This window comes from Rhinolophus sinicus, chromosome 15 (genome assembly GCF_057876585.1).
Source record: "Rhinolophus sinicus isolate RSI-liver-muscle chromosome 15, RSI-T2T, whole genome shotgun sequence".
Taxonomy (NCBI): domain Eukaryota; kingdom Metazoa; phylum Chordata; class Mammalia; order Chiroptera; family Rhinolophidae; genus Rhinolophus; species Rhinolophus sinicus.
In genome coordinates, this window is record NC_142515.1 from 72,597,929 (window position 1) to 72,616,807 (window position 18,879).

The window sequence follows — 18,879 nt, forward strand, 5'->3', positions numbered from 1 at the left end:
GGGCAAAGGTTCTCTGGGGGCCTGGGGGCGGTTTCTTTACAGCCTGGGCCCCTCAAGGCTTGACACCACCCCCGCCCCTTGGCGGCTGGAAACTGGTGCTCCGTTGCCCAGGCAGGGGCTCCTGGCAATGTGCTCTTCACCATGCCCGCTAATGCCTGGGGATGCAGTCTCCTGTGAGCTGGGCCCTGGCAGTGCCCCCCAACTTGTCAGTTTGTGGATTTGCTAGTGGCCACAGTGGCCTTTCCTCCCGTCTTCCAGGCTGGCAGGCTAGGGAGGGGTCCCACACCAGGGAGGAGCTCCCTGGCTCCAAAGGACCCCCTCAACTTCAGGGGTCATCTGGGCCTGGTCAACAGTGTAACCAGCATCAGGCACTGTTTGGCCACAAACAAGAATTTCCTGCTTGCCCACCATGCCTTTGGGGTAGGGGTGGTTATCCCACTCTTTCTCCCGCGCCTCCTGAGCCCTGAACCTTCCTGGCTTTATCAGCTTCCTCCTTAGTTGCTGACAGTGGCCCATCCTGGGGGGTATATTCCGTCAGCAGGTTTCCAGCACCTTCGCCCCCTCCCTGCACATCTGCAGGCTGTGTCCAGAGTGAGGGGCATTTTGTTCATTCATCTGCCAAATGTAATTGAATGTCTCCTGAAAATCCACATGTGGCATGAGCCCTTTGTGCAAATTGCTCAGAAAGAAACAGCAGATAAAGAGTTCATAGGTTGACAAGGGGCTGGGGGGGGTGGGGGGGTCCCTGAGAAGGTGACATTTGGGTGGGAAGGAGGGACTATGCAGACATCTAGGGAAGTGCATTCCAGGAGAGGGAACAGCCACTGCAAAGTAGCTGAGGCAAGAGAGAGGTGCTTGTTTTGCTCAGCCATGCCCAAGGGGCTGCAGCAGAAGGAAGTAAGGGCAGGGAGTGGTGGGGGTCCTGGAAGCCATGGGAGACTGTAGGGCAGGCATGGTCCTCAGACTGCCATGAAATGCCCCTCTGGCTGCTGGTGGGGGGCTCGGCCCCAACCGCTCTGAGCCTCAATTTCCCCTTCTGTGAAGAGGGGATAAGCAAGGAAACAGCCCTTATCAGTAATCATGTTCCGAGTGATGGCAGAGTGTGCTAGGGAGGGGGAGATGGACACATGGTCCGCCCAGCCTTGGTAATTCGTGGATGCACACCATCACCGGGTAGGAGCCCCACCGCAGCCATGGCAGGCAGAGGTGGGACGGGTGAGCGTGTCCTGGTGACCCCGCTGTGCACTTAGGGAGCACCCTGTGGGTGCCTCCAACCAAGGCTGTAATGTCTGTGTCCTCGTGGTTTTGTTCCCATTTCACAGCTGAACAAACTGAGACTTGGGGAGGGCAGGATGGGCACGGGGTCACAAGACAAGAAGTAAACCCAGCAGGGCCAGACAGCTGGACGCAGCTTGCCCAGCATAACCCAGGCTAAGGACTTGGGGAAGGATAAATGAACTGTCCCCACGTGGCACTGAGGAACCCAGGTCAATTTAATGAGGTCTGCTGGGTGCCAGATTCTAGATACGGTGGACAAAACAGAACTTGCTGGGGCAGATGGACAGGGAACCAGACCAGGCTGTGAATCCATGTGGCTTGAGTGATGCTAGGGCCAGGGTGGGGGCATAGAGGGATAAGCAAGGAAACAGCCCTTATCAGTAATCGTGTTCCGAGTGATGGCAGAGTGTGCTGCCCATGGGTCTGGGGTTGTGATACTGGAGGACGGGGGCTTGCTGCACAGACATCTGGGTGAAGGTGGAAGCCAGCTGGGAACTGCCAGGGCAAAGGCAGGAGGTGGGACCACCTGGCACGTTTGAGAAGCTGCAAGTCATCAGGCAAGTGAGAGGTGAGACGGAGAGGGGTTGGCAGGGTCTGTGTGCTCTTGGGAACTGCAGGTGCCAGAATGAGACTGTCCTCAGAGCTCCCTGTGCCTGGCCCCAGGGAAATCAGGTGCGGATAAGAGACTGGGGCCCTTATCTCAGCCCTCAGCCCCAGGGAGGGTTTCCGGAGGGCTGGCCCAGTCTCTAGCCCGGGTTTGTGGCCTTGGGTATGGCAGGTGGCTGATTTCAGTACCTCCTGGTCCACATTGAGAGAGGCAGGGTTCCAGCTAGAGGACCCAGGTGGGACCGAGGCTGGGGCGTGGCATGGGATGTGTTGTGGCCCAGCTGTGTGACTCAAGAGCCTTTTGAAGAGAGGTGGTTGGGCTCACTGGCCCACAAGGGGGGCCTGGACACCGCCATGGGGAGTGTTGACACTGTCCCAAGCTTCCTCATTCCTGGAGCCTGGCAGGCAGCCCCAGCCAGGGCCGGACACACCACAGGGGTGCGGAACTTGGGGCCAGAGCTCCATAAAGCTGGGGGCAGCCTTTACTGCCTGGCTTTGTTGTCAGCTGCCCACAGCAACGGCCATTAAAGCTGCCTCTTCCACCGTACACCCCCTTTATGGTCTCTTTCAATGCCCCAGCCCCACGGGGGTCTGCCCACCATTTGGCCTGAGAGTTAACAGCCCCCTGTTGAGTCAGCCACCTCTGCTAAGAGGTCACCAGGCAGCTGGTCTCCACCCTGAGCCTCAGTTTCCCCACCTGGAATATAGGGGTCATTTTGGTTCCAGGTGCCAAAGGTGAAGCTGTTATGTTTGTTGTACTGTCCTTGAAATATGGGAAAACTAACACAGGAAGGGCACGGAGGTCTTGTGAGGCTGGGTGGACCCCCCTCCACCTGGGTCAAGATCTCAAAGAGGATGTTGCCCCCTCATTAGGGGGGGCCTGAGCTTCACAGGCACCTGAATGAGTCTCCTGGGACAGCTGTGACAAGTGACCACACAGTGGGCAGCTTGAAACTACAGAATTCATCCTCTGACCTTCTGGTGCCAGGAGTCCCAGATGCAGGGGTTGCAGGGCTGCATTCCCTCCCAACGCTGCAGGGAAGGGTCCTTCCCTGCCTCTGCCAGCTCCTGTGTCCCTGGGCTGATGGCTGCATTACCCCAGTCTCTTCACCTGGCTTCTCTTCTGTGTCTGTCTTTCCTCTTCTTACAAGGACGATCATTGGATTAGGGCCCACCTATTCCAGTGTGACCTCATCTTGGCTAGTGACATCTGCAAAGACCCTTTTTAACATTAGGTCCGATTCTGAGGCTCCAGTGGGCAAACTTTGAGGCACCTGCCAATTCCCCCAGTCTATGTGACCTCACTCTGCCCAGCCCGGCCCACATTGCAGCTGAGAAAATTAAGGTTCACTTCAGGAGCATTTATCACACAACTGCTGTATGCTCGGCTACCTTCTAGACATGGGCAACAAAGCAGACAAAATCCCTGACGTCACACTAGGCAGATGGACAGGAGCCCAGACATGTGTGAATCCACACATCCCTGCTGATGGGAGGGCCAGGGAGGAGGAGAGTGGGGAGGGGACACATGGGGTGTCATGTGGGCAGGGAGAGCAGGCCGGCAGGGACGTGGGCCCACAGGAAGGTCCACCTGCAGGCCCCACATGCCTCAGGCAGGGGGAAATACAGGCCTCCCTGGATGCCATAAATCAGCGCAGGAATGCAGCCGGCTAGCCTGGCCAGGCAGGATGGAGGAGACAAAGGCCTCGACCACCCAGGTCTGGGCTCCTGGCTCCCCTAGCCCTGGCCCTAGAGGCCCCACTTTGTCTCCATTGCACAGATGGGGAAACTGAGGCCCAGAGAGGGGCAAGATGGCTGAGGGGTAGTTGCCCCCCCCGTGACATGGCCTCCTCTGGGTGTTGGTGAGTTCTTGGACCCAAATAATGGATTATTTCAGCCCAGCTGAGGTTAATTGGTGGTTTCAAGGCCTCCCACAGTCCTGATTCCCTCTGTGTGCAGGCAGCGGCGGGGGGGGGGGGGGGGGGGGCTGCATTCCCTGGAGCTTAACTTGAAGCCTGCTGTCTGCGCTGCCCCTTCTTGACAAATTGCTGCTACCCCAGCCTCGCTCTCTAATTATCTGTCCACTTCCCTACCCGCCAGCACCTGGGAGCTTATGGTCAATGGGTTGGGGCACCCCCTGCGCCCCATACCACAGATGGAGGCCCTTGCCCCTCCCATGATGACTGGTGAACCCAGGCAGCCAGTGCCAAGGACGAAGTCCGGATTGAGAGTCCACTCGACCAGAGTTCAGGGTTCTGGTCACCTGTCTGCCTACCTCGGTGCCTTGGTTTCCTCGTCTGCAACATGGGGCCATGTCTCAGGAACAGACATGCTGGATGGGGCCAGGATGTGTCCACTGTCGTCATGATGGTGATGACCTAGGCAGACACTGTCTGTCTGGGGTGAATTGTGTGCCCCGAAATGATAACTTCAAGACCCAACTCCAGATCCCTGTGAATGGGACCTTATTTGGAAATAGGGTCTTTGCAGATGTCACTAGTTACAGATTGAGATGAGATGAGGTCGCCCTAAATCCAGAGGGGAATTTGGACACCAACACAGGGAAGCCACGAGGGGAATTTGGACACAGACACAGTAGACAGGCCACGTGACAACAGAGGCAGACACTAGGGTGATACAGCCACAAGCCAAGGACACCGGAATCCCCAGAAGCTGGGAGAGGCAGGAACGACCCTCCCCTGGAGCCTTTGGAGGGAACACGGCTCTGGGACACCTTGATCTTGGATTTCGAGTCCCACAGCTGTGGGAGGATAAACCTCTTGCTTTAAGCTCTCCCCTCCCCCCTCCCCCCGAGACTCATCCAGGTGTCTCTGTCCTCATCTGAAAGTGAGGGCAGGCTCATTGCTTGGTAGGACCTCCGGGAGATGCTTGGACTCTGGGGTGGGGCTGGGGTTGGGACCCCTGGTACCTGTCCCTGCCAGCAGCCTCTTTGGTTGGCCCTCTGTGTGATGGTGATGTGGCACCTGCACCCACACTCTGGCATTAACTAATGGGTCCCCTCCCTGTCCTTACAGCTCTACGAACTGGATGGAGACCCCAAGAGGAAGGAGTTCCTGGATGACTTGTTCAGCTTCATGCAGAAGCGAGGTGAGGCCTGCCTGCCCAGAAGTCGCGGGAAATGGGCACATGGGAGGGGCCCCTGCCGGATACAGCTGGGGGCAGGTATGTCAGAGTGGCAATGACTTCCCCATGGCTGGAGAGGTGTCAGAGGGGGAGACGTGGCCTTGCCACGTGGGGTCTGAGAAGAGGCACCATCCTGCCATGGGTGTCTGAGGGGACGATGCACAGCCCAGCGCTGTATGTCTGAGGTTGGGAGCAGAGCTGTGAGAGTCCTTGTGGGGGGTCCCACTCAGAATGGACAGTCCAAGCTCTGTCCCTTGCTGCTGAGACCCACAGTACCATGGGGTCCTGGCTCCCTGGATCCCCCACAACAGGATGGTGTTGGCCTCTGTTTAGGGAGTGGGACTGGATACCCAGGTGGGCATGTGGGTGCTGGGGTGACAGGACGGAAGCTCCCCCACAGGCTTCTAGCTCTTGTGGCTGAGGGTCTGGTGTCCTGTGCCCACTGGTGCGAGGTTCAGGCCCCTGCCCCTCTCCTGCTCCCACGGAGGCCTCAGCCACCCCATCTGTAAGATGGGTCAGAAACAGTCCCCACCATTGGCAGTGCCCCAAACACACTGCATGCTGGGCCACATTTACTGAGTGCCAACAGTATACCGAGCTGGGACACCTCTGCAGCCCTTCCCCTCGTTTCCCCCTGGTCTGGAGTGTGACAGATGCCAACTATGCCCCACTGGGAAATGTCTGGGTCTTAAGAACAGTGACATAAGGGGGAGCAGGGACTGGTCTGGATGAGTATCTGGTGGGGAAACTGAGGTCCAGACACTGGAGGGTTTCAGGAAGTTCAGGGTGAGTCAGAGAGGTTGAGGGGCAGCCAGAGGGTCCCTGTTCACAGGCCTCACCTTCAGCTTGGAGCTGCCGCATGGTGTAGACATGGGGTCTGTCCTAGGAATGCCCTCTACAGGGTGGGGCTCATTCCTGTGATCCCTGGACAGCTCCCTGGGCGTGGAGGGATTATAATAATCCTGCTGTTCAGGGAAGGAAACTGAGGCCTGGAGCAGGCATGTGGCCTCTGAGCTCAGAGGCAGAAAGGGGTGGGGTCAGCAGGGGCTGCAGGATCCACTCAGGGGCCATTGCAGGGGCCAGACACTGTTGCTTTGTCCAGGGCCCCTGCCTGCCCCTCCCTCATCAGCAGCTTCTGTAAACACAGGGCCTGGAAGGGAAGGAGATGAAAGGGTAGGGGGCGGAGGCCTCTGTTAGTTAACCCCTTTTGTGCCAAGATGGAGGAATCCAGAGCCATTCCTGGGGTAGGGGCCCTCATGTTATCGACCAGCCCAGCCAGGACTGCTGCCCTCTGCAGGCCTGCTGTGTGGTCAGAGATCCCCCCCACCCGCTTTCTTCATCGGCCTGTCCACACCTGCCTGACCCCACTCCTCCAGCCCCCTGATGTGGGGCCCAAAGCTTCCAGGCCAGGAGTCCACCCGTTTGGCCAAGACCAGGCACTTGGTATCCTGGAAGTACTTAGGAAGTATTGTGAGCTGCCCCTGCATATGGGTGAGGTTGGGAGCCCCAGACTAGCCCCTGGCCACATAGGGCTGTGAGGGTCTGTGTCCAGCCCTGCCTCTTTCACCAAGCCAGGTGCTCTTGGAGGGCATAGGAGGCAACAAACTCCTATGCATCCCTCAAAACCCAGCTCCAAGGCTCTCTTCCCTGCCATCTTCTTGGACCCTCCCCCTCTGTAATGGGTGGGGGTTCCTTTGGGACTGAGAATCTGTCAGACCTCCCCCACTTTACTCCAGACAGATGGTCACAAAGTAAAAGCCTCCACCCAAATTTTCCATTTCTCAGGTGCTGCGAGTGCAGGGGTGGGTCCTGCTCTCCCCTGACAGCCTCCCCCCCCCCCTCCTTATTACCCCCAGGGCCCCTGCGCCTCCATCTCTGTCAGTACCTCTCTCTGCTCTCCCAGCCCCCTCCTTCTATAAACATCCGTTCAGGCCCTGCCTGCCTGCCTCAGAGCCAGGATTCCTTAATTCTCCCCCTCCCCCCAGGCAGAGCCTAAATCCGTACTGTGGGGCAGGGCACTGTGGCCACCTCACCAAGCTGGTGTGCTAACATTGGTGTTTCTTTTTTATCTTTCCCTCTTGGGCTGAAAATGGAATTGGATGGGTAGAGAGTCTGAAGTCCTCATCCTCAATTTGTTGGGGATTTTGCAGCCTCGGAAGGGCTGGGGAGGGGCCAAGTGTGGCCAGAAGTGATTCTGGAATGTCCAGAGGTGCAAGGTATCATCCAGGCCCAGGAGCAGGCAAGCTGGCCTGTTACTGGAAGCAGAACCTTCCTCTGTCAGGTCATATCTTGCAGCCTCCGTTTGCTCACCTCTAAAGGGGGATAAGAGTACCCCTTGGGCTGAGATGTGGCCCATCAGCCCTCACAGTTGTTAATTGAGTGCTTGCTGAATGCCAGGCTGGGCATGCCATGTGAACAGGACAGGTGGGGGGTGGCACAGACAGTAAACTTGGGATTCCACTGCCAGGGAGAAAGGTCTGAATGGGGCTTTCTCTGCCCTTAGCCAGGAAGGTGCCAGCATAGGCTGAGCTGAGATGTGGGGGCTTCTGGGTGAGAGAGGAACTCAACTGCAGAGGCTGAGAGGGTCAGGTGGACAGAAGAGGAGAGCAGACCTAGAAGAGTGGAGCAGCCCTGCTATTCTTGGGCTAGCCCATGGCCCTATGCTAGCCCACCACACTGTCTCCTGGGCTAGCCCACTGCCCTCCCTTCTCTGGGCTAGCCCACCGCCCCACTCTCTAAACTGCAAAGTGGATTAGCCATGCCCTCCCTCCCCTACTGCAAAGCCCCTGGGACCTGGGCACAGGCCTCTGGGAACTCAGCAGTTGATGGTTTGGCAGCTGTTGATGGGAGTAGGAATAACAAAGGCTGAGTTCCTCATGCCCATCCCCTGGGTTGGCCACCAGCATCTCCCTCTCTATGCCTCCCACCTTCCCCCAAGTGAGCATGACTAATTAATCACTGTTTTCCCGGTCCACACCGAGGCACGTATTATTAACTGAGCACTGTACTAATCCTGTCGCAGGCATTGCTAATCATTTATTGCAGCATTGGCCCAGTCTTCTGCCTATGGCTGATCAGCAGTGAGCCAGATCACTGATGGAGAAACTGAGGCAGAGCTGTCTCCTCAGTACTGTCTACAGCAGGGGGTCTCATCAGTGGTGATCCTGCTCGCAGGGGACACTGGGTGATGTCTAAGATATGTGGTTGTCAGGACTGGGGTTACTCCTGGCATTAAGTGGGTGGGACCAGGGATGCTGCTTGGGCCGCCCCACAGAGAGTAGCCCTCTCTGATGTACACACAGCCGGGGAGGACCCTGCTCTGGATTGGTGCATTAACCAGAGTGGCATCTGCTGTGTGTGGGGCTCCAGCCCCAGCGACAGCACCCCCCTCACCTGCACTCACCCTTCCCCCGCAGGCACACCTGTGAACCGGATCCCCATCATGGCCAAGCAGGTGCTTGACCTATTCATGCTGTACGTGCTGGTGACGGAGAAGGGCGGCCTGGTGGAGGTTATCAACAAGAAGCTGTGGCGTGAGATCACCAAGGGCCTCAACCTGCCCACGTCTATCACCAGTGCCGCCTTCACCCTGCGGACCCAGTGAGTACCACAAGTACAAAGGGCCTGGGGCAGGAAGGACCACAGAGGCACTGGGCCACATGACAAGTAGACCCTGAGAACCTCAGGGTGGGGCTTTAAGGAAGGTTCCAGCTCTGAGGTGATGCTATTGTATATTGTAGGATTAGTGGGAGGTAGTCATGGGCACAGGCATTGAGACAGAGGGAACCTCATAAGCAGAGACATTGGTTCTGGGGACTACTGAGTGATTCTCAGGTAGTGATACATGATGGGGTGGTCGGGGAGGCGGTGCTGTAGCAGGGTTTGCTTTATGTGAGTGCAGTGAGGAACCACGGGAGGCATCCCAGGTGCCATCTTGTCCCCTCGCCCCTGCCTGCAGGTACATGAAGTACCTGTACCCCTACGAGTGTGAGAAGCGCGGCCTCAGCAACCCCAACGAGCTCCAGGCAGCCATCGACAGCAATCGGCGGGAAGGCCGACGCCAGAGCTTCGGGGGCTCCCTCTTTGCCTACTCACCAGGCGGGGCCCACGGCATGCTCTCCTCGCCCAAGCTGCCCGTGTCCTCGCTGGGCTTGGCTGCCAGCACCAACGGCAGCTCCATCACCCCAGCCCCCAAGATCAAGAAAGGTGAGGGACTTGGTCTCAACTCAGGCTGTATGGCCTTGGCGGCGGATACCTTTTCCTCTCTGGGTAACCAGGATGATAATCCCTAACGTTGTCATGGAAAAGTGTGTAGAATGTTTCAGTTGTGTGTCCATGGCAGACATGACTAATCAACCACCATTTTTCCAACCCCAAGCCCATAGCAAGGAGACAATACCACTCAATCCATTTTCTAATCCTGTGCCCAGGGCAGACATCACCAATCAATAGTTTTTTTCTCCAATTCTATGCCAAGGCAGACATTACAGATCAAGCACAATGTTTCCATCCTGTAACCACAGCAGACATTACTAATTAATCACTGTTTTCCCGGTCCACACCGAGGCACGTATTATTAACTGAGCACTGTACTAATCCTGTCGCAGGTATTGCTAATCATTTATTGCAGCATTGGCCAAGTCTTCTGCCTGTGGCTGGTACTATTCATCACAATAGCTTTTACCAGTCCCTTGCCCATGACAGATGTTGCTAGTTGGTCACTGTATTCTTTTCCCTTTGAGCTTTAGAATTCTTCTCAATGCACTGTCCCAGCAGACACCATTGAGAGTGTAGTGTGGGTCTATCAAATTGACCCTTTAACCATCCCTGAATCTATTGCTAGGTGTCCCTGGGTGGCACAGTGGAGAAAATTACTCCCTATTTGTAGAGTTGTTGGGGAGCCTTCAGTGTGTAAAATGCCCAGCATGCAACAGGCATAGGTTTGCAAATACCTAACAGATAGCCCCTGATTCCTAGTTTCCACCCATGGCCAACATCACCATCTTCTCCTCCACTGAGCCTCTGAATCCTTCCTAACAGAGCACCAACAGCACCTGTGGCAGCATGGCCATTAGCAGGCCAGTTCACCTATCTGAGTTCTGAGTTCTCGTTTCTCCTCTGCCACATGCATTGTGACTCCATACTTCCCGGGGCTGGCCCAAGGACCCGAGCTGATAGCTACAGGGCCCTGAAAAGTTAGAACTGATCAGATCTAAGGCAAATGGGGCCTTGCTAATGTCAGCTCATTCGGTACTCTGTGGGCCTCAGTCTACCCTCCTGGATTTGAGGAGTTCCAGTAATACCCGTTAATGGTTATTAAGCACCCACCATGGGCCAGGCCCCATGCTGGAGCTGCAGAAGATGGTGGCAGATAAGATAAAGGGGTTCTGACCCCGGGGGAATCACGAGAGAGCCAGGAAACGAGCAGCAGTCTGCAGTGACAGGAAAACTAGTTAAGGGATAGCAGGTCCGAGGGGTCTCTAGAGGAGGTGACATTTCAGTGAGACCAGAAGAGGGAGACAAAGGAGAGAATGCTGCTAAAACTCCGGGGCAGAGGGCCCAGCAAAGGTTGGAGTGGGCACGCAGCACATAGGGGCAGCACCTGGTGACCAGGGATAGACACAAGAGATAGAGTCGGGAGAAAAAAAGACAGTGGATCCCAGTGGGACCAGTGGATCGGAACAATGGGACATTCGTTTTAACCACAGAAGAGGGGAATGGTTAGGAGCTGGTTTTGGAGTTGTGGTGCGTGGGTTTGAATCCCAGCTCAGACTCTCTCCAGCTTTGTGGCCTTGAGAAAGTTATCCATCCTCTCTGAGCCTCAGTTTCCTCATCTAGAAAATGGGGATAAGAAAAGGCTTGGGATTGTTGAAACGGCCTTTTGAGACAATTCATGTTAAGTGCTTTAGATAAAACCTGTGGCAAGCCCTTGTGTTAAGACGACTATGTAATGTATTGTGTGCTATTACAGTGTCTATGTAGTACTCATGCTAAATACTGTTATGACAGCATTGTAACTAATATTGTAATCAGCAGTGTGACTGTCCTGATGTATCTACTGTCAGCCTGCTTTGGAAAGGGTTTCGTAAAAAACCCTGTGTTTATTCAAAAACCTATCCACACATACACAAAAGAGCCTATCCACCCCATCAGTGGAGGCATTCAAGAGGGTGCACATTCCCGCGTGGGTGGAAGGCTAGGCCTGGCCACGTCAGTTTCTTTCTGGTCACCAACTCCTCTTCTCTCCTGTCTAGAGGAGGACTCGGCCATCCCCATCACAGTCCCCGGCCGCCTACCAGTGTCCCTAGCGGGCCACCCTGTGGTGGCAGCCCAGGCTGTAGCAGTGCAAGCGGCAGCAGCCCAGGCAGCCGTAGCGGCACAGGCAGCTGCCCTGGAGCAGCTTCGGGAGAAGCTAGAGTCTGGGGAGCCTCCAGAGAAGAAGATGGCACTGGTGGCAGATGAACAGCAGCGGCTCATGCAGCGAGCGCTACAGCAGAACTTCCTGGCCATGACAGCCCAGCTGCCCATGAGCATTCGTATCAACAGCCAAGGTATCAACCCGACGCCCAGGCCCTCGGTGCTTCCTGTGTGTGTAACAAAATAAGGGTTTCGGAGCTACCCTATGTAAAGGGTGCCTACAAATCAACAGGGAAAAAGAGCAAGCAAACCGAAAGAGGAAATGGGCAGTTGTGACTAGTAAATTCCTATGAAAAGCTGTTCAGCTCCCTCTGGTTGGGGATCTGCATGTTAACAAGGAAATGCCATTTTTCACCCATTAGAGTTTGATAATATCAAGTGTTGGTCAGGATGTGGGGAAATGGGCCCCCTCAGTCCTACAGGTGGGAGTGTAAATAGGTGACAACTTAGCAGTCTCTTAAAGATAGAAATGTGACTCAGTGACCTACTTGGTACCTGCATCAGACTAATGCAAATGCTCGAGGAGACCCATACAGGTGACCCCCACTGTCCAAAAGTAGGGTGTTTCTGTGAAACCTTCATAAGCTGGAATAGCGTAAAGCGAAGAAGCAGTTCCCTTAGGACAACTTGCTAACAGATGCATAGAACAAACGGAGACAAAGCCAGATGCCCCCAGGCACACACCAGGCTGATGGCTGCTTCATGCTGAGGTGTGAGTGCGGTTCCGGGGAGGTTAGGTCATTGGGCCACTTTTGGGGTGCTGCTACCTCTGTAATGGCTCATACAAAACAAATGCCGAACCCTATTTTCGCTTTTCACCTTTTTTTGTAAAGAAAAGAAATCCTCTTTGGCTTTCTTTTGGTTAGTGAAAACAGGTATGAATGTAGGTCTTTCGTAAAAACTAAGTGGCGTAATGCGAACTTGTCTACCTATATAGACAAGATTGTCCATTGCAGTCATTTGTGTGATGTCCTAACAGTGAAGCCTTGAAATGAAGTATGTATCCGTCAGTGGGCAGTGAATGAGTCATGTCTGAGAGACTTGGTGGCTGCTCAAAAGAATGAGTTGATTTGGGTGTGCAGCATTGCTTAGGACTTAGAGTCACAAAAAAGCACATTTTAGACAAATACATTCTTATTTGATGAATATTTATTGAGTATATCCGGTGTGGCAGATACAGTCCACAGCTTTGTGAAGCTTAGAGTCTAGGGGATGATAGATGTGAAACAAATCATTGTACAGATGAGTTTGTGGCTTTTCTTCTTCCCACAGCCACCGAGAGCCGCCAGGACTCAGCTGCGAGCTTGACCAGCACCAATGGCAGCAACAGTATTAGCATGTCTGTGGAGATTAATGGGATCATGTACACAGGTAGCACCTTGACCACTGCTCTCCCCAGGTTAGCTCAGGAATCCCAGGTTACCCCCAGGGCCAGCCACAAGAGCCCCGCCATGAGGACCAGCAAAGCTCTTCCCTTTGGAGACTTGAGTAGATAATCTATGTAGTGTACTTAGCACAGTGCTCAGCATGTAAAAGAGACTTAGTGTGGCCCTCAGCACATAGCAGGGACTTAGCATGCGCTCAGTACATAGAAAGGACTTAACGCGGGCTCAGCACATAGTAAGTGCTCAAAAATACAGTTGACCCTTGAACAACACGGGTTTGAACTGCACGGGCCCACTTAACATGTGCATTTTTTCAATAAATACTGTAAATGTATTTTCTTTTCCTTACAATTTTTCTTAATACTTTTCTCTAGCTTACTTGGAAAAATACAGTGTATGATACATATAGCATACAAAATATGTGTTATTCAACTGTTTACATTATTGGTAAGACTTCTGGCCAAAAGTAGGTTATTAGTAGTTACATTTTTCAGGAGTCAAAAGTTATATTTGATGTTTCAATTGTGCTGGGGATCTTTGTTCAAGGGTCAGCTGTACAAGCTTTTTAAAAATGTAGTCAGGCCACTTACTTGTTTGGGCCCCCAGGTGGCGCTGGGGGCACAGAACAGCTCCCCTTGCTCTGCGAAGACCCCATGGGAAGCAGAGGCTAAGATGAGGTGGTGGGTGTCCTAGTGGGTCCCTGGGTGGACTTGGCAGCCCTTGTACCTGCCACATAATCTTTTACGACTTTCCATGACATGTCTCTCCTCCTGTCTTTGCATTAGGAGTGCTGTTTGCTCAGCCACCGGCCCCCACGCCACCCTCGGCTCCCAGCAAAGGCGGTGGCAGCAGCCGGGGAGGAAACAGTGGGACCAGCAGCAGCACAGGCAGCCAGGCGGGGCCGGCGGGGTTGTCCGCACCCCCCATGTCTTCTACCTCAAATAACTCATTGCCTTAACCGCACCACTCCTCACCCACCATCCCCAACCCCAGGAGCCCGTCAGACTGGGCAGGGGGTCGAGAGGTGGGCCAAGCAGGGGCCAGGGTGGTGGAAGATACGGGTGGGGAGGGGAGATATCCACAAAGGAGCCACAGCTAACGCCAAAAAGAAAAGAATAAATATATATACATATATATATATATATATATATATATATATATATATATATATGAAGAAAATTTAATAAAACAGGGGAAAACCAAGGAACACTTGAATTACTCAGGTTTCAGACATTCAGAGAGATGAATTGTGAGAATAGCAAAGGAAATCTGGAAAGAGAAAGCAGCAAATACTTCCCAGGGCTTTCCTGCAGCCCAGGTGGGCTGACTTGGACTGGTGTGTCTGGTGTCTGGTTTGGACCAGTTGCAATGTAAGGCCAGATCCTGTTTACCTCATACATCCCTGCACTGTGTGTTTTCATTTTTGTCTTTTTTTTTTTCTATACATCACATACTCACCACACCCAGCTCCTTGTGTTGAATGAAACCCCTGAGCCAAAATCAGTTGAATTTTTTTCTTGTTGCTTTTGGGAACTTTCTTTTTGTCTTTCTTTCTCTCTCTTTTTTTTTTTTTTTTAAGAAATAGCGATATTCAAGCTCTATAGGGTTTTTAAGAGATTTTGGGGGTTTTGTTTTGTAAATATGCTATTTTATTCTTGGGGAGGAATCAAACCTTAGAAAAGGGATATATATATCTATATCTATATATATCTATATATTTGTGTTCATTCAGGGAAACTGGACTTGAAAAAGCAAAAAAAAAAAAAAGAAAGTAATACCCTTTTAATTTTTCCCCATGACTGATTTGGGTTCTTGTGTGCATTTCCTGTGGTGCAGTGGGCAGCTGGCCAGCGCAGGACACTGGATCCCTGGCTAGAGCCAGAAAAGGTGATGAACTCAGGTGCTGTGGGCCCGGCTGGGATGTGGGGGCGGTGCATGCTGGAGGGCCGTCAGAGGGGCATGAATGCTGAATGGCAGACCCTGAAAAACGATGCTTTTTCTTGCTGTGCTGTGCTCCCTGTCAGGGACGTGGAAGTCTTAACTAGAAAGGAGAAAATGCTGGAAAAAGGGCATGGACATGGGAGGGGACTCACCTGTCACAGCCCCCAGGCTCCTGTCTCAGGGATGAATATGGCTTGGGGACCCCCTCGTGCCTGAAAGGGCTGCTTTTGAAGACTTACCAAAATTGGGGACTAGGGGTGAGCCGGGCTTAGCTCAGGGTGAGGTTTTTGGGGCCACGGCATTCTGAACGACCCACCCCTTTTTGTCTCCTTCACACGGGGCCACAGCTCCTCCTAAAGGAACTAAATAGAGGCCCAGAAGGAGACTATACTACTTTCTCCATGACACCTCCTCCGGGTTAAAAGGTGGGCGTCAGTGGGTCAGCTGTGTGGGGAAATTTATTTCAAGGGCTGGTGATAGTTTTAACCATGAGGCAGTACCACTGTCTGTTTTAAGGCCTCGGTGGGGTTTGGGGACTTGTCCGCCCTTCCCTCGCAGGAACAGGTAGAGTTGGGACTGTGCCTCCTATAATACACCTTAGCGGTCTTTTCCTTTCATGCACTGAGTTTTCATTTCTCTGGGGTGAGGGGCCATTAGCTCACTGTCCCCAGGGCTAGCCTGGAACCTCTAATTGGGCCCACGGAGCCTGGCCTAACAAGGCCAAAAGGGGCAGCCTCCCCACCCTAAGTCATCTTGTTGCCTTGGACACCTTGGGGGGGTGCGTCCTGAGCCCCCCAGTCTGGGTTTTCTTGGGTGTGGGGCTGTGGTGTGTCTTTGGGCAGAGCCCTTTCTTTGGTATATCTCAGGGTCGTGAACACTCCCCACTTCCAGGAAGGAGTGGCTGGGGGCATCCGGGGTTTCCTCTCTGTTTTACCTTCTGGAAGGCTCTTTCCCCAATTCTTGCTGCAGCAGTACAATCACTGTGGAAGGGGGATCTTTTTGTCCCCAGACACAATCTGTCCCCATGGAGAATCTAAGCCCACTTCTCCCTTCTCCCGGACCTGACCCCCTGGAGCCCTGCGCTCATGGAGAACAGGTTGTCTGTTGCCCATTTCTACCTCAGGTCTGACTCTTGATGCCAAAACCCTGCCCATCCTGCCCCTCCAGCTGGCTCAGGGCTTCAGCAGTTTCTGGGACCTGTCCCCTCCCACTCGTGGCGTGCGCTTCATCGGAGACCTTGCCTGGGTGCTCTCTCCGGTCCTGTGTGTGTGTGTTGCGTGTCTGTGTGTGTCGGGGACCCGGGTGTGGGTGACGCGGTCCCCAGATGTAACTCAGGGCATGCCTGCTGTTGAAGGTGATGATTGTAGGGGGCAGGTGGGGCTGAGGACACAGGACTGGGGGAGCCCCTGGGGGTGGAAACAAGGAGGAGGTCCTCTCTGCTGGGGGTGGGGGGAGCTGTGGCCTCTGCCTCCGGCCTTGTTCACCCCCTGCTTCTCCCAGCTCAGGGCCACTGCCTGTCAGTGGGGGTCCTGGGGGACAGGGCAGCCCTCAGTCAGGGGCTTGTGCACTGTTCATTCTGGAATGAGTGGGGCTTAGCCGCAGGGCAAGGGCAGGGACCCCAAAACTCAGGGTGGAGAGGGGCTCACAGGTTCCCCTGGTCTGGAGATGTTTGTAGATGGGCTGCTTCTGGAGTCTTCCTTGTGTCCCTTAACTGGCTGCAAGGCTGTCCAGCTGTCCATTCGGGCGGGTTGGGTGGGGCGTTGGGGTGGCTGGGTTAGTTTTTAGTACTTGTGATTGTCCGGCCACTTTTCTCACTTGTATCATTTTTGCTCACTTCTACCCTTTTTTCCCCTTAATTTTGCTTTTGCATTTTTTTTCTTGGCAAATACAAATTCAGCCTTTCATTCCTGACATGTGAAATTTCAGTTTCTCTGGGGTTTGTCTGACGGCGTGGGGACTGCGCCTGAACTCAGGTTAAAGGGGGGAAAAAAACTTAAAAAAAAAAAAAAAAAAAGGTATAAACAAACTACTCTACCTCTAGCTGGGCCTGGCCTATCACCCTGGTTAGGCCTCACCTATCACCCTGGCTGGCGGGGCAGCCTGTAAGGATTTAAGTTTTGCAGAACATTCAGGTATTAAAAGGGGAAAAATTTTTTAAAAGACAAAAAAAACAACAACAAAAAAAACAAAACCCACAAAAAAACAAAAAGGGGTGTGATTTTGAAATTTAAAAGAACACTGAAAGTTTACATTTTATAACATTATTATTCAGATTGTATTTAAACTTCAGAAATATTTAAGACAATTGTAACCCTGTAAAGCTGATGAGATATTAAAACAAGACAAAAAACACTTCTGACTTTCAACAGAAAACGTCTCTGGTGGTAGTTTCTTGGGGTCGTCCCACCCTGTTGGGGTCCAAGTGGCAGAAGGCACAGGGGCTTATCCAGGGGTCCTCCAGTGGGGACTGTGCCCCCAGAAGACACTGGGCGATGTCTGGGGACATCTGTGGTTGTCACATGGGGGGTGCTCGTGGAATTGAGGGCATGGGGCCAGGGATGCTGCTTAATACCCCAGTGTCCAGGATGCCCCCCCACAGAGAATGACTGGTGTCAGCAGTGCCCATGGGGGGACCCTGGCTAAACCATATCTGGGAGGCAGCCCCCTCCCCCTCAATGTCACTCTCCTGGTCCCCCAGTACCTTAGCCTAAGCCTCCTGCAATCCTAGGTTCTGATGCCCTGGTCACTCTGGGTTGTCTGACTCAAGTCCCCAGGGAATGTGGCCTGGCCTCTGCCCCCTCCTTGCTGACTTTATTTTGGTTCTCTAAGGAGGCCAGCTTGGGCCTGCCTCTGCCTCTGGGCCTTTGCACATACCCTTCCCGCTGCCTGGAATGCCCCTCCCCTCGCTCCTTTGCCTGGAAAGCTCCTCTGCTTCCCTGTTCTGACATGGGGGTCACATCCACCTTGGGGCCCATTATCAGACCCCACTCCCATTTGTCCTGCCTCCAGGGCCTCGGAGCCCACCCTGTCCCACAGAGCCTTCCCACTGTGGTTTGGTTCACATTTTGCCTTTCAGTCCAGTGTGGCCCCAAAGAAAGCATACCAAGGGGTGATCGGGTTGGCCTGTGCTGATCCCTGCCTCCTGCTCAGCCCTCAGGGCTGGTTAGGAGTCGCAAAAACAACCCCCTCCTGTGGCAGCTGGTCAGTTCCCATGCACCTTTTCTGGCCCATTTCATGGGGCATTTTCCATCCATGCCAGGATGCTAAGTCTTGGTCCCACCTCCATGGACCTTGGGGACCTGAAGAGGTCAGAAGACAGAGGTCAACCCACCTGCTTCTCTGAGTCCCCTGTCCCCCAGGGTGATAAAGGAAAAGGTTTTTTTAAAGGCCCCTTTCCAGCAAACTGGATGGGCCAGTCTAGCTAGCATCTTCATTCCTCTGCTGAAGAGGCCCAGAGAGGGGCAGAAGGCCCTGAGGTCACACAGCCCCTGGGGGGATGCAGGGAGGGGTCAGGCCCCACCACCTCCTCCCCACCTCCCCAGCCCAGCCTCCTGGGCCTCCTGCTTTGCTTGTTGGGGGGGGGGGGGGTCCCAGGAGGTGAAACTCAAAACCAGGCCTTATTAGGGGAGCTAAGGTGGGGGTGGTGGTGGTTGAAAGAACGCCTGAAAAAGAAGACAGTCTTCACTGCAGTCATCTGCTGTTCCTTCCACCATTAGTGTACACCATGGGGACTGTGGGTTTGTTCAAAGGTTCCCCTCATCTTCTGGTGGGCAGGGCACGAGACTGGGCTGGGCTTGGGTTGCCTTTCCAGTCTGGTTTGGTTCCTCAATACCAGCAAACAGGAGGTGTTCAATAAATGTGTAGGAAACAGAGAACAGGGGCTTAGACCCAGAGTGGGTGTGTGGGCCCTGGTGCCTCAGTTTCCCCAGATTGCTGCTGCTGCCACCATCACAGCCTCCCAGCCTCGGATTTGGGAGGAGGCACCGGGCTGGCACCAAGGAGGTCTGGCGACTGGGTGGTCTGGAGGCCCCCAGAGTGTGGCTTTTGTCCTGTTCTTCTGACACAACTGGTCTGTCCTCATTCCGGGAAGGGTTGGGGGTGGGGTGAC

General features: G+C 54.0%; 1 protein-coding gene across 6 annotated transcripts in view; it reads left to right on the plus strand.

Moving 5' to 3' along the window:
• The window catches only part of ARID3A (AT-rich interaction domain 3A), a 36,240-nt gene extending 19,096 nt beyond the window's left edge, over positions 1 to 17,144 (plus strand). For 5 of the 6 annotated variants that reach the window (XM_074337383.2, XM_074337385.2, XM_074337382.2 and 2 more), the window contains exons 4-9: positions 4,920 to 4,992; positions 8,445 to 8,628; positions 8,987 to 9,234; positions 11,283 to 11,579; positions 12,718 to 12,816; positions 13,616 to 17,144. In XM_074337383.2, coding sequence (XP_074193484.1) covers positions 4,920 to 4,992; positions 8,445 to 8,628; positions 8,987 to 9,234; positions 11,283 to 11,579; positions 12,718 to 12,816; positions 13,616 to 13,788 — 1,074 coding nt within the window. In that variant the 3' untranslated portion in view covers positions 13,789 to 17,144. The other variant, XM_088792184.1, reaches the window with a different exon arrangement.
• Positions 17,145 to 18,879: the final 1,735 nt, after the last annotated feature.